Here is a 21,876-nt window from a genome sequence, read left to right as displayed (position 1 = left end):
CGTGATAAATCACACCAATTGACGCGTTTCTTACTCTAGCACCGCTCCTGAATTTTGGCCAATGAGAAGTCGACGTCGTTTCCCTCCTCTGGCAGTCATGGCGCCACCCGTGAGGTACTGCATTCCCGGTAAGTGTAAGGGGCCCATAGCGATTTCTGGATAGGATAGAGCAGGAAGCCTGGATGGCCGGCACCTCATGGGGGCCCGTGACTGATGCAGCGTTTTTCTTCAGGCGAACGTCTGTGTAACTTGGAGGAGGGCAGCCCGGGTAGCGGCACTTACACCCGACACGGCTACATCTTTTCGTCGCTTGCTGGCTGCCTAACGAAAAGCAGCGAGAACGGCGCGGTAAAGGGGCAGCTTCCCATTTCCCCCTTCTCTTCTTTCTTTTAGGCAGCTTCTGGTTTCGCGATCATTAGGCAGGGGCACTACGGACGCGTCTTTAGTGCCTCAGCAGGAGAACAGCTGGTCTCCACTGCTGGGCACTTTAGCCACCACAGACCGGATGTGTTGCTCTCGCTTGATTATATTGCTGACACTCGGGGAAGGAAGTTAGGGAACGAGCAGAGGCAGACTCAGCCCTGCAGTGAGCTGCATCTTGTCCGAATGTCTCCTTTCTCTGGTCTCATCTTGCTCCGTTATTCCCACCTCACTCTGCAGTCTTGTCACACAGGCTTCTTTCACTGTCGCTGGTAGGGCGAGCTCTCTCCTGCCACAGAGGCTTTGTACACAATTTGTTTGGAACACGGTCATCTCCTTAGCCTGTTTAATTCTTTTTTTTTTTTTAAGATTTTATTTATTTGACAGATAGATCACAAGTAGGCAGAGAGGCAGGCAGAGAGAGAGAGGAGGAAGCAGGCTGTCCGCAGAGCAGACAGCCCGATGCGGGGCTCGATCCCAGGACCCTGGGATCATGACCTGAGCCGAAGGCAGAGGCTTTAACCCACTGAGCCACCCAGGCGCCCCTAGCCTGTTTAATTCTTACCTGTCTTTCAGATAGCTTCTCTAGTATCACTTTATCTGAGAAGCCATGCTAGACCCACTAGTCAAGGAAAGGAGTTTTATGAGCTTTCATTTTTTGTTTTGTTAAACTCTCACAAGGAACTACATTTCTTTCCTTCCCTGTGCTCAGCTTTGCAAATAATTAAACATTCAGTTACGTGTTCCCCCTTGACTCTTCCCTTACTAAACTCTTAAGTTCCACGAAAGCAAACCTTGCCACACCATACCTTTGGTGCCAAGCACAAGGGCCTGTGCTCGATAAATGTTTGTTGAGTGCCTAACACTGTTCTCTCTAGTTCCAGAGGCTGATCTAGGATTAGCCCAGGATCAGATAAACAGTCTTTGAAGGAGCAGCTTAAAGATAGGGGGTATAGTAGAAAGAGAATTCAGAATTAGGACATTTAGGTACTGACTAACTAGGCCTTGTTTCTGCTTCATGTTAGAAACTTGATCTCTGGTTTTAGGTTTTTCCTCATATGTAAAATGAGAGGCTTTTTATTCAGTCGATTTTGGGAATGTCTTTAACATATCTAAGTTTATTCATTTCATATATTTATTGAGCATTTTCATGTGCCAGGCACAGTGCTGACCTCTAGAGATATGGTAGTGAGCCAAATACACATGGTCCCTGCTATCAAGGGACAGACGTAAATTGTAAACTAGTAAATGCTCAACGTATGGCTACAAATGTGATGACTGTTTTGAAAGAATATTACAGGTTACTGTGAGAACATGTAAAAGACAAACCCACTGTGGTCAGCAGAAGTGACACTGAACCTGAATCTAAAGGATAAATAAGAATTGGGTTGGTCAGGAGAGCACAGTCCTGGCAGAAAGAACAGGTTGAACACAGATTTTGAGATGGGAAGATGTTTAATGAGTTAGTGAAACTGAAAGGCGGCCAGGGAACTGAAGCACAGTAAACAAGGGAGAGATAAATAAAAGATGAGGTTCAAAATATCTGTCTTGGGGTGCCTGAGTGGCTTGGTTAGTTGAGTAGCTGACTCTGGATTTTAGTTCCAGTCATGATCTCAGATTCCTGGAATTGAGCCCCGTGTCAGGCCCCCCCAACAAGGGGTGAATCTGCTTGGGATTCTCTCCCTCTCTCTCCCATTTTCCCTCTCCCCATTTGCACAGGCACGTACTCTCTAAAATAAATAAATCTTTTAGGGTTGCCTGGGTGGCTCAGTGGGTTAAAGCCTCTGCCTTCCACTCAGGTCATGATCCCAGGGTTCTGGGATCGAGTCCCGCATCAGGCTCTCTGCAGGGAGCCTGCTTCCGCCTCTCTCTCTGCCTTCCTCTCTGCCTACTTGTGATCTCTGTCTGTCAGATAAATAAATGGAAATCTTTTAAAAACAAATTAAATAAATAAATCATTTTAAAAATGTATCTGTCTTACACCAACAGCCAGTACCTTGCTCAAAGAGAAAACTACAAGTATTCCCTTAAAATAGAAGAAATCAAGTATGGCCATTATTATATAATATTTATTTGGAAATTCTAGCCAGTACAATAAAGTGAGAAACAGAGGGAAGTAGTATAACTTTGAAGGAGTCAAGTTATCCATGATGATAGACGATGGTTATATACCAAGAAATCCAAGAAAATCACCAAAAACTTTCATAGAACTGATCTTAAATGATTAGATTATATGTTCTAGTAGCATTCTTCCCTTGAAGAATGATCCCTTGACCTTCCTATTATCTAGAATTTCTAAGGCTGTCTCCTCTGGGCACTTATGTCTATAGTCCACCCATCCTTGTGATCTCAACTGTGGACCAAAACATTACTACATTACTCTTAAGCCACAGATACCTTTATGCGAGGCTTAGTCAGGATCTTACATTTGTTTTCTCTGTAGCTTCCTGTCATTTCTGTGATGAGAGAAACAGAGTCCCAACTACTACCAGATGTGGGGGCTATTGTAACCTGTAAGGTAAGTTGGTTTTAACCTCCCTGCTTAAGGAGGGAGGTTCAATGGCGAAATCATGATCATTATGCTGCACTGTCAAATACCATAGCCACTAGCCATATTGGCCATTGAATTGAAATGAATTAAAATTAAACAAAATTAAAAGTTCATTTCATCAGTCCCACTAGCAACATTTCAAGTGCTGCCCTGCTGGCCAGCACAGAACATTTCTATCAGCACAAGGTTACTGGACTATGCTGGCCTGGAAAGTTCTGGGATAGTGATCAAGACAGCCTGCTTCAGCAGTCATAGTTCTTTCACTGAGCTGAGTCTGCAGTTTGTGAAACGGGTGTCAAAGGGTAATAAGGAGGCCTATTTTTTAACATCTAGAAGCTAGATCTTATTCTGCAGGGAAGCAAAAGAGCTTATATTCTAACATTCCTTTTAAATCTTGTCTTTTGGGGTATTCCAGGGGAAGTACAAATTAAGGTTGCCCTGATGAATAAATGTAATATATCCTTACTCCCTGCCCACCCCCACCTTCTGCCAGGTTAAATTAACTTGTAGCTTTTAGTTGCTCTCTTTATAAATTGTTCCAGCAGAAAATCTGTGTGTTATTCTCAAAACAATGGAAGACGCAGTGATCCAAATATTATGCAGTACCTCAAATGTACACTTAAATTCTGTTCACTCTACAGGGCTTTTAGCAAGATCTGCTGAAGGTCCAGATTTGCTGTAATATCCTGTGTCTATTTGTTAGGTTTCTGTATTTTTCAAGATCTATTCCTTATTATTTCATTGGATGCCTACAGTAACTTTATTAGGTGGCCAGAGTGACTCTCATTCCACTTGACATGTACTGTTTATGCAAAGTTAAGTAGGAGTTAACTTGTCTTAAATTCTATAATTAATAGGGTTGCTTGGACTAAAATCCTGGTAATTCCTACTTTCTTGCTGCCTCCTTGAGCTCACAACTGCTGCTATTCTAACACTGATCTTTTCTCTGTTTCACAGGTCTCTAGCATCAATTCACGCTTTGCCAAAGTGCACATCCTGTATGTAGGGTCCACACCACTTAAGAACTCTTTTCGAGGAACTATCCGGTAAGAAGTGTTCATGTCTCTGCCTTGGCCTCCACACCTGAGGATAGAAGAGGGGACTGGAATTTTTAGGAACAATTACAGTTCCTATACCTGTCTCTCTGGCTCCCATCTTTGTGTTCTGATTCTGTCCACGTGGTGTCCAAAGGAAAGTTTATAATGTATGAGCTAAGACAAAAGGAAAATAGTTACAGGATTGGGCTTTAAAATAAAATGAAAAGAACTGACCTAACATGGAGACTAGTGATGCACAATGACTCATAAGAAACAAAGTGGAAGACATTTTAGGAAATACCTTCCTTTTATTAATATAGTTTATTTTCTTTTTTAAAGATTTTATTTACTTATTTATTTGACAGAGAGAGAGAGAGATCACAAGTAGGCAGAGAGGCAGGCAGAGAGAGAGCGGGGAAGCAGGCTCCCCGCCAAGCAGAGAGCCCGATGTGGGGCTCGATTCCGGGACCCTGAGATCATAACCTGAGCCGAAGGCAAAGGCTTAATCCACTGGGCCACCCAGGCACCCCTATTTAATATAATATAGTTTAAACCCAAGAATTTGAGACATTAAAAAGGTTAATGTGGGAGAGGCACCTGGCTCAACCGGTAAAGCATGGATAAGTCTTGATCTTGGGGTTGTGAGTTCAAGCTGCATGTTAGGTATAGAGACTACTTAAAAATAAAACCTTAGGGGCACCTGGGTTTCAGAGCCTGCTTCCCCCACCCCACCCCGCCTATTTGTGATCTTTCTCTCTCTGTCAAATAAAATAAGGTATTTTTATAAATAAATAAAATCTTAGGAGCACCTGGGTGTCTCAGTTGGTTGAGCAACTGATTTGCCATTTGAACTGGGATCATGATCTCATGGGTCATGAGATTGAGCCTGCGTTGGGCTCTGCACTCAGTGGGAAGACTACTTGAGACTCTCTCTGTAAAATAGAGTGCATACTCCGTCCACTCATATGTGCCTGTGCTGTCTTTAAGATAGATAAATAAATCTTAAAAAAATAAAATACTTTAAAAAATGATTAGTGGGGACACCTGGGTGGCTCAGTGGGTTAAAGCCTCTGCCTTCGGCTCAGGTCATGATCCCAGGGTCCTGGGATCAAGCCCCGCATCGGGCTCTCTGCTCCGCGGGGAGCCTGCTTCCTCCTCTCTCTCTGCCTGCCTCTCTGCCTAGTTGTGATTTCTGTCAAATAAATAAAATATTAAAAAAAAAAATGATTAGTGGGTGAAATGGTACTTGGGTTGTTTTTTGGGTTTTTTGTTTGTTTTTTTCCTGTAGGTTCTTTGAGAAGGGATCAACAGTTCTTGTGAGCCAGATAATTTATTTATTTATTTTTTTTTTTTTTTAAAAAGATTTTATTTATTTATTTGACAGAGAGAGACCACAAGTAGGCAGAGAGGCAGGCAGAGAGAGAGAGAGAAGCAGGCTCCCTGCTGAGCAGAGAGCCCGATGCGGGACTCGATCCCAGGACCCTGAGATCATGACCTGAGCTGAAGGCAGTGGCTTAACCCACTGAGCCACCCAGGCGCCCGAGCCAGATAAATTTAACTTGAGGCCCACTCCACCCTCAGGATTCTGTGTTGTTCTATAGTGCTTCTCTTCAAGCTCTACTAAGACAGCAAAGTTCCTTATTTTTTCCTGCCAAATCTGTTCTGCTTTTCGGTATTCAGAGGTATTGATACTGCTGCTCTGTGACCCAAGAATGGGAATGTGGTTTTCTCCTCCGGATAAGGACTTAGAATGCTTTTCTACCCCACTTCTCTCGTGGCATTTGGGTCCCCATTATGACTCGTTCTCTCTACTCTTGTAGCTCTTTGTCTGCTATAATTCTGCAGAATAATTCTTTCTCACCGATAATTAATCTGTTAATTCTTTTTTATAGCAAGGAAGATGTCCGAGCTACTGAAAAAGACAAGGTTGGTTGGTCCTTTTTTTTTTCTTATGACTTTAGTAATTCAATCCTTTTAAATTATTCCAATTAATTTCAAACATCTTATGGGAATGTAGATCCAAAGATCCAAGGAATTTTAAGATGTTTCCTACTAGAAAGTGTGGAATTCACCTCCCTGTCCTGTTCCTCTCCCTTAGGATTTTTGTTCTCTCTGTTGACCAGAAGGGGATTAGTTTACTCCTTGCCTTTGAAGCCAGGTGTTTATTCTTTGCTGTTCCGATTTACTCTGGATCCTTTCAGAGCCATCTATAGTAACTTTTGTCCAAGTCAGATTCCTGATCAGGTTACTGAATTAAAAATCTTTGCTTTATATAATGATGCTGTAGAAGCAATAGAAGTTGTTGATTGGCTTGACTTATGATGACTTTCACCCTGTGGGGTTAAAAAATAGATTGGGTCTATCAGATGGGTAACAGTTTCATGTAGATCTGATTTAGAACTTTCTAACAATCCTATTCTTTTCTTACAGGTAGAGATTTATAAGAGTTTCCGCCCAGGTGACATTGTCTTGGCCAAAGTGGTATCCTTTATTCCCAGGAGTCTTGTGGTCCTTTGTCAAAACAAAAAATAGAAGTAGAAAACAATTCAAGTGGTTATGGGAGGGAAGACTTATCACCCGTCATTTTCCTTTACCAGTGTTGTGTGACTAGATCTCCCTGGGTGATGCACAATCCAACTACCTCCTGACCACTGCCGAGAACGAGCTCGGAGTGGTGGTGGCCCACAGTGAATCGGGTAAGTCCATGCATCCATGTGCTCACCTTTCCCTGGGAGCTATGGTTTGGGATTGATCCACTGTTTGCTCGTTACTCTTGTTTTTTTAATTATCTAGGCGGCAATATGAGTGTCAGTACTTCCTACTGAGATTAGAATGATTTTCCTTATATAATTGTAATGGGGGACTCACTGTATAAGTCAGTGGCATCAACAAGGCTTTTTCCATGAGGTGAGGTTCACTAGGCTGTTAGGTGATACTTCAGTTCATAACCAGCCTTGAAAAGGAAGGGTCTTCGGTAAACATTTGGGGTTTCCAGCTCCAACACCAGCTCTTTAATTTCAGGTGTCCAGATGGTTCCCATTAGTTGGTGTGAGATGCAGTGCCCTAAGACCCACACTAAAGAATTCCGGAAAGTGGCCCGAGTGCAGCCTGAATTCCTACAGACCTAAGAAGCCACATTTTACCCCATGGAGAGGGGTAAGCCGTTTTTCTGAGTACGTGTATGAATCCAACATCAAGATGCCATTGTCTTTATTCAGACGCCTGGGGTTGGCCAACAACCACCTTTAGAAAAATCTGCCAGCAACTTACACTGTAGGTGGAATATTTTTCTTATGAACCTTTGAGTGGATTTCATTCTCTGGAGTTATCAGTTTCTCTTTCTTGGAGGCACCAACAAACTGTATAATGTTGGAAATAACCTGTTCCCTCTAACAGTCTTACAAAAAAACATTTTTTGCTGAGACAAACATTTTTTACTAAAATGATTTTATGTTTGTTGTCCTGAGTAGGGAAGCACCTAAAAAGCATCATGACATTCAGAGGAGGGATTTACCTGGTTGCTGTCACCCATTAATGGACATGAGTGAAGTGCTTGCTTACTCTGGAAAAGCCTAATCTCCAATCTTTCTTGTATTTTATATGTTCTGTTTTAAGCACTTCCACTTACCAAGTACTTGCTATATGCCAGGCACTGAGCCAAAGCACTTTACATACATCTCACTGAGAGACAGTACAGTTTAGTGAAAATTAAAGAACACATGGTGATTCAGGGTGCATGTGAGTAGTTCTGAAAATAGTTAGATGAACACAGTATTACTAATTTAGTCGTTTCCCAGCACACGTTTGTTAAACCTGAACTGAAAAGAGGGAGAGAGCAAGAGCACAGTCATGGGAGACCAGAAGGATGTGTGAAATAAAAGGAACTGAAGAACTTGGCTAAGTGGAATGAAAATATTCAAGGCAGACAAAGTAGCCTGAACAAAGCACAGAAGGAACGGACATCCAAGTTTGGGGATGAGGAAGGGATAAGGGTTAAGTGTGGAGAAGCTGCGGAGGGAATGGAAGGAAAGAATTAGAGATGTCAGTTCTTGAGATGTTCTTCAAGGAGCCCTTATCTTTTAGGTGTAGTAACAGTGGTTACCTGTGAACTCCGGAGTCAGCCCACCTGGGTTTATATCCTCCAGCTGCTAGCCTTGAATAGGTTAGGAAGTCTCTTTTCTCGTCTGGCATAGTATTATCTCATGGGTTATTATGAGGAAGAAATGCCTAAGTTCCAGTACACACCAGTATTATGTTATTGTTATTACAGATCTGGTTGCCTTCTCTCAAGGATCTGTCAAATTCCAGGCCTTATGTTACAATATAGTTTAAGTAGTCCCCTTACTGATAGAGGCTTTAAAACTTTACAGATTTTCCTTTTTTATAGGCATTACTACCAAGAAAACCCCTATCCTACATATCTTTGTGCATGCCTAAGTTCTGTGGCAAAACAGATTCCCAGAAGTGGAACGCTGCGTCAAAGAATGTGTATTTTTTAAATTTTGGTTAGGTGTTCCCATATTGCCTTGCAGGAAGATGCTACCATTTGATTCTCTCTACAGCATTAACCACTTTAGCCACTTTACTTACCTCTGAACTTCCCAGCAGCCCTGGAATGTTCTAATCATTTCTACATTTTACAGAGAAGTAAACTAAGGCTTAGAAAAATAGTTAACTTGCCTTAAGTCACACAGACATCAAGTGGCAGAGCATTAGAGCATTATTCAAACTTAGGCCTGTCTTAACTATAAAGCCAAAATTCTTTCTTCTGTACCGTGGTGCCTTTTTCTAAATTATTGACTAGAACCTTGGGCATGAAATTAAAGGCTCTCCAAATTAGCAATGGTTCATTGAGTGCTTGTTGGGACATCATTCAGTAAACATACTGAGCAGCTAGGAGTTAAAACAGTGAACGACAGAATCCTTTCCTTGTAGAGCTTACATTCTAATGAGAAAAGACAGGTGATATGTAAACAAACATTCTAATAAAGTATCAGAAAGAACATTTGAAGCAGCTGGATAACAGCCTCTGATCTGCAGAGCAGGATGGATTTTCTCCATGAACCATCCAGTATTGTATTACATGTTAAGTTTGTGCCTGTCTCCCCTAATAGCCTGAGTTTTTAGGGCAGGAATCTCTTTGAATCTTCAGTGCCTGATACTGGGACTAAACATAGCAAAAGCACAATAAAATCTTTTTTGAGTGTTCTCATAGCTGACCCAACAGCTATGCCCAAATAGTGATGTTTAGTGATGGTATCTGCTAATCTACAACTGGTTCTAGGGATGAGGAGGATATTGTTTCTGTGCCTTGGAATAGTGATTCTCAGCCTGGGTGAGGTGCACTTCAAAACTGCCTACAAACAGCAACCCCTCCACCCCCCCCCCAAGATGATTATGCTTAGCTAGCTACCCTAGCTAAGCAGGGTCTTGGAAGGATGCTAGTTGTTGGCCTCCTGGTGGTGTTGGTAGATAATGCAGGCTTTCTGTTACTTTCCTGCCTGTTAAGAGTTCTAGTCCATGAGTGAAAACTGCCATAAACTCAGATGTCGTCAGAACACAGAGTAAGAGTAATCTAAGCTAATCCAGTCTGACTTGGGTGAAGAGCCTTGATCAAAGGAAATTATCAGCTTTCAGTCTAAGATTCAGTATAGGCTAGGTAATTTTAACATTCCACCAGACTGTTGGGAGACTTAAATTACTAAAGCTCACCCTAGAGTTATTGTACAGATCAAGTGAAAAACTCGAGAGATGATTAGAAGTATTTAAATTGAGAATAAGGACTTTAGTTGAACATCTTTTCTCTGGGTTCCAGTACTTGGTAGCATGTATTTGGCCAGTTTCTGCATCTTTTTCAGCCTGTTTCTTCTGCAAACTGGGGATAGCAGCCCTTTCAGAGGTAATGAAGATTAGAGACTGTGTATGTTAGCATGCCTCAGCCAGTGGTCGGCACAGAGGAGCTTCGAGAGATTCCCAGACGGAGGGCCCTCCTTCCTCCTTCTAGAAGAAAGGCATTAAGAGCTTTTTCTTGCCTTGGAGTCTCTCTTATGATCCCACAATCTTTTCAAAGGCCTTAGAGAGAAGGTAAATGTGAGCCATGCCCCTTCCTAATTATTTATATAATGTCATCAACTTCTTTTCTCCTGCATCATTTTATAAAGTTGTGTGATGCTCGCTTCGGCAGCACATATACTAAAATATAAAGTTGTGTAATTTCTGAGGATGAAAAGTGAATCAAGTTTACAGATTTCTAATAGAAAAATATTAGCTTTTAAAAGGAAACCTTTTACCTTACCCAAAAGGCATAATGGGGTTTCAAAATTTGATTTTCCACTGGTTACTCAGTAACCAGCATCACTGAACAAGAGCTGTAGAGGCAATAAGAATGGAGAGTTCAGCCAAGATGACCTGCCCCCCACCGCCCAACACCTCAGCTCCCCAACCTAAGATTGAAAACCTAGTAAGATGTACCATATGTGGACCAGGCTTTGTAAACTGACTGGTTGTCGTAAAGCTCTAGAGGTATCACTGTATCACACAGAAGATATTGCACATCACTCCTTTATTATACTGGTCTGGAAAAAAGATTTAGTACAATTACGCTCAAAATGAGTACTGGGCCCATGGCGGGGCCAAGCAACTGGAACATGATCAGAAACAGATACAGTGAAAGACACACTTGGACATGATCAAGAGGCATCTCACTGCCATAAAACATTAAGGCAGGGGAGGGATTCTAAAACAGCAGGATGAACTCCTAGGCCTCAGAAGTCAAGGAGTTTATCCCACACTGGTGTGAGGAATGGCTTATTTTTGGATGATCACATGTGGGAATATTTCAACCGCCACTAGAAACCCCAGAAGGGTTTTCGTTTTGTATTTTATATATATATATACTTTTTTTTTCTTGTAAAAGTAAATCCAACATGTAAAATATTCAGATTGATCCCAATCTTCTGGAGCCAGCTCTTCTAGGGTCAGAGGGAGATGACTATTTTCATCACCATGCAGGTTACATTCATCTATCACTGGAATGACTAGAGCACCCCCGCTCCACCTATACAGAATAGTACAGGACTTGCTCCTCGGAACACACATAGGCTCTCTTGCTTCTCACTGGTCACACCTAGCATGGTTCCTCCCTATCCCCATTGCAAGCAGGTTCTCAATAATAAAACAGTAGCAAAAACCCCAGCATTACTAATTCCTACTCTCGGGTAAGAATCTTCTCTCAGCTTGGACTGAGAACCCATGCCCCAGAAGTGCCATTCTGACTAGAATATATGAAGAGAGTGGGTGCAAGAAACAAAATGGCTAAACGAAATTAGGAGCCACTGGTCCTCATCTGCAGCTAAAACTTAAGATGCCTACAGATATGGTCAGTGTGACATGTGCAAGGAAGAAGTGCAGAGGAATGGGATGGACAGGGAGGGTAGGTATCCTTGGGAAAGTAGTCTGCCTGCTTCCCTTCACTTTTTGGCCTTGCCCTGGGCAGCCACAGCTTCCATGGCTTTACGCACGGTCTCTTCATCCCCCAGGAACTGCATGGGCTTGATGGGCTTCAAGTTCTTGTCCAATTCATAGACCATGGGAATGCCTGTTGGAAGGTTCAGTTCCATGATAGCCTCTTCGGAAAGACCTGAAAATACACACCATGATTAGCCATGCAAGACACAAATCCATGTCATCCCCGCAGGTGACAAAGGACTTCAGTAGGAATTAAATAAAACAAGACACCCTTTCTGATAATTTGTAATAACAGTAATGATCTGTATTACAATCAGTCACCCAAAAAATGCACCCAATACTTATTTCTCAGCCACGAAAAGCAAGAAGAAAGTATGAAAGGTGTGTACAACAGATCTCTCTCCCAAAGTAGGGTTAGGACCATACACATCTCAAATGTCCTATGTGGTCCATCCAGCCTGCCAAAAATCAGCAAATCTGTCCCTCTAGGCCTTCAGGTGAAGCAATTTAGAATGCAAATTGTGATTCATGTGTGAAGTTGTACCAGGTTGTGCTTAAGGAGGATTTTATCAGTTTCAACTGGCAATCCTAGTCTAAAGGTGAGCATCTCAAATTATAAAGTGTATGTGAGTAACAGATGGCAGCTTCTGCATCGGGTCTGAAGGGGGACCTGAAGTTCTGCATATATAGTAAGCACCCAATGAGTCTACGATGCTTTGAGGAAACAAGGGTAGAGGGTGACCAGGAGTCAATCTAGACTATCTCCAAGGCTCTCAACATGTCTTAACCTTTTCCCAAAGGTCTCCTTTGCATGAAATAAGTCCCTGACTAGTGGCAATTTTGCTGTATGCCTCCTTGAGGGTTCCCCTGAAAAATACACATACCCTCCAGATGCTTGACAATGCCCCGAAGGCTGTTGCCATGGGCTGCAATCAGTACTCGTTTCCCCTCCTTGATCTGGGGAACTATTTCTTCATTCCAAAAGGGCAGAGCTCTGGCAATTGTGTCCTTCAGACTCTCACAGGAGGGTAGTTGATCTTCAGTGAGGTCTGCATACCTTCGATCCTAAACAACAGAAAAATCCAAATTCACCAATTAGTAGTAGCTGCATCTGTTCTGCCCACTTCTCATCCCCTAATTAAAGTGATGAATCAAAATCTCTCACCAGTGCACAGAATGGAGCTGAGAGCTTGGCAAAGGGGCTAATTATTATCTTGCTGCTCTTCCTACCACCACTGCCCACTACTGGGAAGATTAAATATTCAAAGAAACTTAGAAAAGAAGGGGGGAAAAGTAAGTACAAGGCTCTTCCCAATTCACTTAATGTTCCACTTGTCTTAGAAGGGCCCTATAGATAGCTATGGATAGGTTTTATGAAGTCAGTCAGTGAAGAAAGAAAAAAGGAGATATATTTTTAGATAAGTAACTATCAACTAAATCTTTTAACAAGTGAAGGTTATTCCTTGGAGAAGGGTAATTGAAAGAATTAAATATTTATTATAAATTATAAACCCAATGGGACTAGGCAGACACTAATAAAAAGCTAAGAAACAGGCCCAGAACCATAACCCGTGGTCCTAAGTAGAGTTGAGCCAAACCCCGTTTTACCATACCTTACTGATGTTGCTGTAGAAGGGATGGTCAGGTTCCATTGGAGGTGGTGGGACATCATAGGAACGCCTCCAGATCTTCACCTGGGCCTCGCCGTGCTTGGCAGCAGTTTCTGCTTTGTTCAGACCAGTCAGACCCCCATAGTGCCGCTCATTGAGGCGCCAAGTCCTCACTACTGGCAGCCACATTTGGTCAATGGCATCCAGCACTGTCCAGAGAGTCCGAATTGCTCTCTTCTGCACTGAGGTGAAGCAGATGTCAAACTCATAGCCAGCATCTAGGAATCAGAAATTCAAAGTGATAAGCTCATCAGATCCCCTCTGGAACCAGAATTTTCTTACATATAAACTTAACTAGTTTGTATACTCTAGCAAGAAAGACAATCTTGTGCCTTCACAAAAGATAAAATTTGTTATTTTATAGTTGACAACATGGTTCCCCAATAATTCATCTAACCCAAGACCTAAATATATTGTCAAGTAACTACTGTGTACCATCTGTGTGGTTTATCCTAAACCACACAGTGCTATAATTAAGCCCATTTTAAGAGCTTATTTCTCCAATTCTTTCAAGAAAAAGATGCTTAAAAACTTGGAATCTCTTAATATATAATAATAGCCAATATGTATAGAGGGCTTGCCATCTGTCAAGCACTGGACTATTCTGTATGTGTTTTGTCTTCATAACCATCCTTCTAACCCATGCTAGAGGAGTTGAGCAAATTATTCAAGGTCACAGCTTATACGTGAGAGATTAAAATCCAGGCTCTGTGACTCCAAAATCCAACTCATAACCACCATCTCTAGCTCCCTGTATATTTTCCTAACTCCTAAGGATCTGGATGTTTGTATTTTAGTTAGAACAGTCACTTTTGACCAATGATTACTAATATACTTCAGTTCTAACTTCTTGTCTAGGAGAAGTGGATTTTTTTTTTATGTTTTATTTATTTGACAGAGATCACAAGTAGGCAGAGAGGCAAGCAGAGAGAGAGGAGAAAGCAGGCTCCCCGCTGAGCAGAGAGCCCGATGCAGGGCTGGATCCCAGGACCCTGAAATCATGACCTGAGCCGAAGGCAGAGGCTTTAACCCACTGAGCCACACAGGCACCCCGGGGAAGTGGATTTTAAACCCCCAACAATCAGAACACAGCAAGAGCTCTTAGCGGATGCTGATTAAAACTTAAATTTGTTGCCTGAAATTGTATGTTCACTATGGAGTGGAAATCACATCACAATTTCTTTATCCAGTTTCTGTTACAGTCAAGTGCTAGCCTTGTACCTACTTAAGTTGATGGCTAGACCAAGGTTTAGGAGAAGCCACTCCCTGGGGAAAGAGCAAAAAGAGCAAATGCTGTGCACTGATTCATTTATAAATGAATCTCTCCTCCACACTCGTTAGTTCTTAAGGGGTGGTAATCAAGAAATATGCTGCCCAAACCAACAGGCTACAATTCATATTTCATGAAAGATTATCCCCCCTCCCACTTTAATAAGGAGATGGCCATTTCTTCATGTAGTGTTTTCCTCCACAAGGCTACAAAGGCCCTCTTTGAAATTCAGCACAAACTTTCCTGGGTATTGCCTCATACGGAGGTTGTCAAAAGTAATTAATGCAATGTGAAGTGAATTCTTCTGCCAGTCATTCAGCTGAGAATGAGGCCAGTAATAACTATGCTGATGGGGGAAGGGAGGATTAATCACCAGGAAACCCACCACTACACTACCCACAAGGGAAAAGATGATGAATCTCATCAGTGAGCCTCAGGACAAGTCCTAGTAGACTTCATTACCATCTCCTCCCTAACTCATAGGGAAGGGATGGCTCCCCAGTAAAAGGCTGAGTCACCAGGAAGCAACCATCCATAGTGCAAACGTCATCTCCCATGCTGCAAAGCTACTGGCTGTTTCACTGCAATTATTTCCATTCTCAATGGAGTGCCTACTGTTGGATATCCAAATAGGTCCCCAAGGAGAAAAGTAGTTCCCCTGAGGGCTCTTTGAACGGAGAACTCTAGGGCCTCTTCCTTTAACTTTCCCATTAAATAAAAGCATAGCCCAGGGCGGGGTAAATGGTGTGGTGTGGACCTCATCCTCCCCCAGAGGTTAAGACTGCATGGGGGAACTCAGTTCTCACTGTCTCTCCTGAAAACAATTCCAGAGTTTATAAACCTTGGGGTCCCCGGGTGGCTCAGTCATTAAGCATCTTCCTCTGGCTCAGGTCATGATCCTAGGGTGCTGGATCAAGCCCCACATCCGACTCTCTGCTCGGCGGGAAGCCTGCTTCTCCCTCTCCCACTCTCCTTTCTTATGCTCCCTCTCTTGCTGTGCCTCTGTCAAATAAATAAAATATTAAAAAAGAAAAAAGTTTATTAACCCTACTATGATTGAAAGCTCTGAAGAATTTAAGATTTACTCATGTATTTACTTTAGGTTTCTTACATTATTCATAATGGTCTTCACCATTCAGATTTCTGCTTTCAGCCTTTTTAAATATAATCATGAGTAATGCCCATAACAGATATTAAGATCTTAAATGAAATTTTTCTAACTAATGCTACCAACATTTACTTACAAACTGAAATAGGGGGGGTCCCTGGCTGGCTTAGTCACAAGAGGATGTGACTCTTGATCTTGGGGTCATGAGTTTGAGCTCCACATTGAGTGCAGAGATTACTAAAGATAAGCAAATTTTTTTAAAAAACTGAAATAGGGTCTGTTAAAGAGAAATTACAAGTTTGACCATTTGATCAGTCTTTTAGGGTACAGCTGCAATTACCTCTGTCCTGGGTTAGTCTCAGCAAACCACCACAGACCCATACAGGTCTTCATGCCAGACAGGAGAGAAAATGGCCTCCTTTACCAGCACTTTCCCTTTCCCAGCCTCTCCTAATGTAAGTCACAACAGACCATCCCAAAGCGTTCACACACACAGCCAGCAGGATTACATTTCCCACCTTCCAAACCTATGCTTCATTTCAAAGAATCTACAGTGAAGGCAAGATGCTAGAGTAACCTGAGGCCAAATACCTCTTCCACATCAGGCATCAATGACCCTTTTAAATGCTGCTTCTACGTCCAAAGGTTAGAAAGGAGCAAGGTAGGATCTGCCCTAATCATCAAAGGAAGCACTTTCTCAGACCAGAGTCTGAGCTGCTGACAGATGGGAATGATTCCTTATAAAAAGCATTCCAAAACCACGGAGAGCTATTCCCCCTCGGCGGGGCAAGCCTGGGTAGATGAGTTTATTTTACTGCCACTTCCACCTTTGCCCACCTGTTACTCAACCCAAACTGGAGCAAGCGAGATGGACTAAGAATAGAAAGATACGACCTTGAACAAGTCATCTATGCAATCTTCACTTTTCCCAACTATGAAAGAGGGCCAGGAAAGGTAGAAAAGAGGGGGTTAAAATCTGTCTACGGAATCTGCACAAGATCAACTCAAATCCTTCATTCATTCGCTCAATTACATTTGAAGATGGATTTTGGACACGGAATTTGTGGGATGCTGCTGAACAGCAAAGGCCTACATAAGCACGTGGGTTTCTGAGGCCCGCTGCCTAGACGCCGCCCCCCTCCCCCCGCGCCGCGTTACTCCCCCACAGCCAGGGACCCGCGTGTGGCCTGACGCTTCATTAGAATCGCAGCGACCTCCTGAAAAGGCGTGGTTACGGCTGCTGGAAGGCACCGGGCATCCCATGTAATAACCCGTCCCCGACTTACTAAATGCTCAGACTAGAAAAAGAAAATTTCGCAAGGTGGTGTCGTGGAGAATGCAATGGGTTACGGGGCGACCGCCCTCGGCCCTCTTGCTGGCGCGGCCCCTCACTCCACTGGATGACCTTGAGCAAGTCGACCCCTCCAACCTGGGCCCATTTTGTCAGTTGCAAAATAAGTTGCTGAAGAGCTGAAGCTCAAGGTCAGTCCTCTCTGGGAGGGCACGGGGATAGCCAGGCGGCGGCCCGCACGGTGAGGCGCCCGCCCGGGCCTCCGCAGCCCCCACCCACAGCCCAGCCCGGCCCGCTACGCACCTCGAAGCGCCTGCCCGCCGCGCTTCGCCTCCTCGTGCCCGGCCGGGCTCAGATCTGCGTCGTACCAGCCGCTGAAGCGGTTCTCCAGGTTCCAAGCGCTCTCGCCGTGCCGGATCAGCACGAGCTTGTAAGCGGCCATGGCGGCGGCTCCGGGTGCGACACACACTGGGACTAGCAGAGATTCCGGAGTTGCTGCCTGGCCCCAGCCGCGCCTGCGCGCTCACACCCCACCGCCGGGCTCCCGCGCGCTGGGTCGCCCAAATCTTTCCACAGGCTTGGGGCCGCCCTCCGCCCGCCGGGTGTGCGCATGCGCCCCGTGCCCGCGCTGCGGCCGTCGTGGGGGAGGGGCGCGCTCGAGGGCGCCAGAGCGCATGCGGTCTCAGCCGCCGGCCCCTCGTCTGCAGCGGCGGTCACGGAGCGCACGTAAGCGCGGAAAGGCGGGCGGGACTTTCGGGCACCGCGGGGGTGTGGGTGCCCGAGGGGGCTCTCGAGAGACACCCTGTTGTCCTAGCATTGCTGTTATTCATAAGCCGTTTGTTCTTATAAAGTGGCCGTTATCATTTGAACGGGGCTTAGCTGCGCCGGGTCACTTTTCATTCGTACGCAGAGTTTGAGTTCACACACCTGCGTTCGAATCTTCACTCTTTTTATTGCTTTGTATCTTTGGGCAGGTCGCTTAACCTCGCCCAGCCTCATTCGTGAATGGTCATAATAAATACTTAGTTGGTGCCAATCTATCTGGAAGGTGTTCAGTCAATAGTCCTTACAAGTGCTTTCTGATTTTAGTGGGTATTCATATCCTATTTTACGCGTAAGAGAACTGGCCCTGACTGCTGGTTCCGAAGTCCTGCGCTTCCCAGAAACATTGGACCGTTTATCCCACCTCTTCGGGTGTCTCCCACTCTCTCTAGTCGGTGCCTCCTGGTCCTCCAACAGTGACGCAAACTCTGGACCCCTTCGAACATTCCAGAAAAAGAGTCACTGCCTCTTCTTCCCCGTACACTCAATTAGCAGTTTAATATCTGCTTGTCTGGAGAGCTCTCTGCTACCCTTGCCACCGACTCCTGGTTTATTTCAAACTAGCCACTTTATTGAGCACCAAACCAGGAGTCAGTGGGCTAGGGCCAAAGATGGGTTACGGAATGTGTTTTCTGCCCTTCACAGCAAGTGGAGTGCAAATAAGACCCACATATAAACAGCTAACAATGAAATTGTGCTGTGTGCTATATTTAACAGATTCTAGAAAAGTTTTTAACATGCTCTCAAAAAAAAGGCAAAAAAAAAAAAAACCCCTATGTACCAAACAGTGTTATAAGTGCTTTACAAATATTAACTCATTTAATCCTCGTATACTCATAATGGTCCTATGAGGCAGGTATTATATTTCCTTATTTACTGATGAGGAAAATGAGGGATGAAGTAAACTGCCTAAGGGTACAGGGCTCAGGATTCAAGCTGAGGCTGGTTCCTGAATTCTTGTACGCCCAGACTCCGAGAACTAAATTGTCGGAATTCACAGCTCTGCCCTGAGTGTCAGGACTGGGAGAGGTCTTGAAAATTCTCGACTGCAACTCCCCACCTCCTGCTACCCCTCCCCCGCCCCGTTTCACATGTAAGAGGAAAGTGACCTGAACCAATTCAAAAAGAGCAGACAAGCCGAGGACTCAGGTGATCCCACGGGGAAGGACCCCAAAGTTGGGACTTGCAGTGTCAGAAAGGGAGGCAGCAGCCTGGAGAGATCCAGAGAGTGGAAGAGCTCAGGGGATGGGAAACACTGTGGGAAGAGGACCTTGAAGGCTTGCTTTTGCAGCCGGAAGCCAGAATTCCTGGGCAGAGATGGGGATTCACTCAGCTTCGATCACAAATCTGGGAAGAAGCTCAGAGCCTATCAAACCAAGGCGATTTCTCAAATGTCAGTCAAAAGTAAGGATAAATCAGTGGGGTTTGTCCTCAACTACTTTTTTTTTTTTTTAAACCTTAAGTGTTATCTCTACTGAACACACAGCACAGAGACATTTGTCAGGGTTGATTTCTGGGCCCTTCTAAAGTACCGCGTGGATACGGAAGAGAATTCACACATCCTGAGAAGAAAGGATTGCAGCTGGATTCCAGCTCTAGGAGCAACCTGAGGGACCTACGTCACAGCTCCTAACCAGGTCACTGCCCTCACTTCTTGCCCTGCAGGGGGCAACTGTGGCCCATTAAGTCCCTCTTCCTGCCTGGAGTGTGGTGTGGGGGGATCTAAGCTCCAGACTCCTCTCAGCTGTCAGATCCTGGGCCAGGAGCAGTCATTAATAACAAGCCCTCATCTCCACCTGAGACCTCCAGCCAGTCTCAAAACCCTGAACTCTTAGGGCAGATAGCTTCTCTTCCAGCAGAATGCGTTAATTCATTCCCCAGATGCAGAGAAAATCTCAGGACTCTTAACAGCTTTCAACCAACCAGCGTATTGGTTTAGCTGTTACAAAAACTCAGATAAGGATAATCAGGAGGCGCAGCCCTATTACCCTCCTCTGTTCATTAAAACAATAAAGCTCTCTCTCAGCCTTCCCTCCCAGTTTATGTTTTCCACAGAAGCACAACTCCTATCAAGCACCGAGCCTTCAGGGCAGGACCCGGTTTAGAATCGAAGTGAGGCAAGCCAAGTTCTCTGCAGGGTTGAAGGAAGGGCAGCTGCCGTTTGGCCCACAGGGATCTCCGCCAGGACACCCCGGGTCCTTACTCGTGGAACATCTTGTGAATCCATAGCCTGCTGTTCAGACGTGCCAGCTGTTGGTGCTGCTGTCTGAGGAAGACAGGATTTCTGTCTGGAAGAGAGAGTGAGCCCAAGTGATTGTAGCTAATGCCTCAGGACTCTGGGCTTGTAGAGGAAGAGTGCTTTAAGGAGGGCTGAAAGTCCTGCTCCACCCCTCTGCGGTCGCCATCTGAGGATAAACAGCGGGAATGAGTGTCACTGGAAAAGAGGGAGGACAACGCTGCTGTGGAGTGGTGGCTTCCTACAACTCCCCTAACAATACCCTTCCTTCTCTGTCCTCAGAACCCAGCCTCGGACTTGAGTGCCTGGCGCAGCGATAGTACAAGCCCTTCTCTCTGGATCCTGGAACTCTTCCGGTCTCTAAAAAGAAACCACCCTCCGCCTCTAGGCCCTGCATGTCATAACTACAATGATAAAACAAACCTTTTTGACTCCTCTACTTTTCTTCACATAAAACTTCACATAAAACTGGGCAATAAGCAAACCTTTTTGACTCCTCTACTTTCCTTCACATAAAACTTTTCTGGGGCACCTGGATGGCTCAGTGGGTTAAAGCCTCTGCCTTCAGCTTGGGTCATAATCCCAGGGTCCTGGGATCGATCCCCATATCGGGCTCTCTGCTCAGCGGGGAGCCTGCTTCCCCCTTCTCTCTGCCTGCCTCTCTGCCTACTTGTGATCTCTGTCTGTCAAGTAAACAAATACAATCTTAAAAAAAAAAAAAAAAACTTTTCTTTGGATGAAATTCTAAAACAGGCAGACACTTTTATTTGGGAACGGTTCATGTTAAGTGTAGTGAGGGACTGAGAGATTAGTGGTATGAATAGTACAGGATCTCTGAGAAGCAGTTGTCCAGCAGGATTTGCATTAAAGGTATTAGGGGAAATGCCTGAGACAGGAAACGGGAGGGTGACAGGCTGACAGAGTAGGTGAGACCCAAGTGAAAGAAGGATCAAAGGAAGGTTGAGCGGGTGGAACGTTGCTGAGGAAATTCAGGAAGGAGGTTGAGGAATCCTCAAGCCAAGATCACTCTTCAGAGCAGGCCTTGCCTTCGCATCCTTGGCACAGGGAAACTAAGTCAGCAGTGGGCAGCCTGTGGGCAGCACGGCCTCTGACTGAATGCTGTGAGGGATTTCAGAGTGACCCAGTGGGAGCCCCAGGTCAACCAGCTGTGTGAGATTTGGGGGATGGATTCTCATGGTCATGCACGTACATTCAATAAATTTGTCAGAAATCTTTTTATGTCTGGACTCAGTGACTACTTACTGACTGAGGGAAGTTATCCAAGGTGCCTGTCAGCCAACAGCAAGGTGGTCGACCAGGTCTCCAACAAGCCTGCTAAGGATGTTGCTGAGGGTAGAGCAGGGGAAGCTGCTGGCTGTCCTGTATCTGAATGCAGTGGAGAAAATGCCTGTCTCCCAAAGGTGACAACAGGAGCCCGCTCAGGGTTGTCCAGCCTAAGACATGTGGACAAGAAAGAAGAACAATCAGAAAGCCACATGAGTTTCTCAAATGGCTAAACATGGAGTTACCCTGTGATGCAGCGATTTCCTTCCTGGGTGTATACGCAAGAGAAATAAAAGCAAATATCTACACCAAAACTCATACACGTATGTTTTTTTTTAAAAAGCATTATTCACTAAAGCCAAGATGTGGAAACAACCGGAGTGTCTGTCGGCTGATGAATGGATAAATAATATGCAGTACAGACATACCGTGGAATATTCAACCATAAAAAGGAATGAAACACTGATACGCGCTGCCTGGATGAACCTTGAAGACAGTGGGCTGAGGAGAGATGTCAGACGCAAAAGGCCTCGTGCTGGAGGGTTGGGGCTGCTAAAGAAGGGACGTGGAGTTTCTCTGTGAGGTGATGAAATGTTCTAAAATGAGCTGTGGTCTGGTTACACATAACGGTGAAGTGAACTAAAAACATTAAATTGTGCAATTGAAATGGGTGAAGTCGACCGTAGTGAATTATATCTCAGTAAAGCTGCTTTAAAAAAT

General features: G+C 44.5%; 2 protein-coding genes across 2 annotated transcripts; one reads left to right on the top strand and one right to left on the bottom strand.

Moving 5' to 3' along the window:
• Positions 1–61: 61 nt before the first annotated feature.
• EXOSC1 (exosome component 1) lies at positions 62–11,187 on the top strand. The gene is made up of 8 exons (XM_046026540.1): positions 62–128; positions 233–348; positions 2,864–2,938; positions 3,929–4,017; positions 5,901–5,934; positions 6,439–6,489; positions 6,620–6,704; positions 7,030–11,187. The coding sequence occupies exons 1-8, from the start codon at positions 62–64 to the stop codon at positions 7,134–7,136; spliced, it is 624 nt and encodes a 207-aa protein (XP_045882496.1). The 3' UTR covers positions 7,137–11,187.
• Positions 10,554–17,390, bottom strand: PGAM1 (phosphoglycerate mutase 1). The gene is made up of 4 exons (XM_046026539.1): positions 17,118–17,390; positions 13,089–13,363; positions 12,360–12,540; positions 10,554–11,647 (listed from the first exon to the last, which is right to left on the bottom strand). The coding sequence occupies exons 1-4, from the start codon at positions 17,254–17,256 to the stop codon at positions 11,478–11,480; spliced, it is 765 nt and encodes a 254-aa protein (XP_045882495.1). The 5' UTR covers positions 17,257–17,390; the 3' UTR covers positions 10,554–11,477.
• Positions 17,391–21,876: the final 4,486 nt, after the last annotated feature.

This window comes from Meles meles, chromosome 13 (assembly GCF_922984935.1).
Source record: "Meles meles chromosome 13, mMelMel3.1 paternal haplotype, whole genome shotgun sequence".
NCBI classification, from domain to species: domain Eukaryota; kingdom Metazoa; phylum Chordata; class Mammalia; order Carnivora; family Mustelidae; genus Meles; species Meles meles.
The sequence above is the reverse complement of the archived record's forward strand: the minus strand, read 5'-3'. Positions and strand labels throughout refer to the sequence as shown.

Excerpts from the sequence above, each read along its gene's own strand:
- EXOSC1 (XM_046026540.1), top strand. The coding sequence starts at position 62 with ATGAGAAGTCGACGTCGTTTCCCTCCTCTGGCAGTCATGGCGCCACCC. Across the intron at positions 6,490-6,619 it reads ACATTGTCTTGGCCAAAGTG|ATCTCCCTGGGTGATGCACA; the intron begins GTATCCTTTATT and ends TTGTGTGACTAG. Across the intron at positions 6,705-7,029 it reads GGTGGCCCACAGTGAATCGG|GTGTCCAGATGGTTCCCATT; the intron begins GTAAGTCCATGC and ends CTTTAATTTCAG.
- PGAM1 (XM_046026539.1), bottom strand. The coding sequence starts at position 17,256 with ATGGCCGCTTACAAGCTCGTGCTGATCCGGCACGGCGAGAGCGCTTGG. Across the intron at positions 13,364-17,117 it reads CGGCGGGCAGGCGCTTCGAG|ATGCTGGCTATGAGTTTGAC; the intron begins GTGCGTAGCGGG and ends TCTGATTCCTAG. Across the intron at positions 11,648-12,359 it reads CATTGTCAAGCATCTGGAGG|GTCTTTCCGAAGAGGCTATC; the intron begins GTATGTGTATTT and ends GTGTATTTTCAG.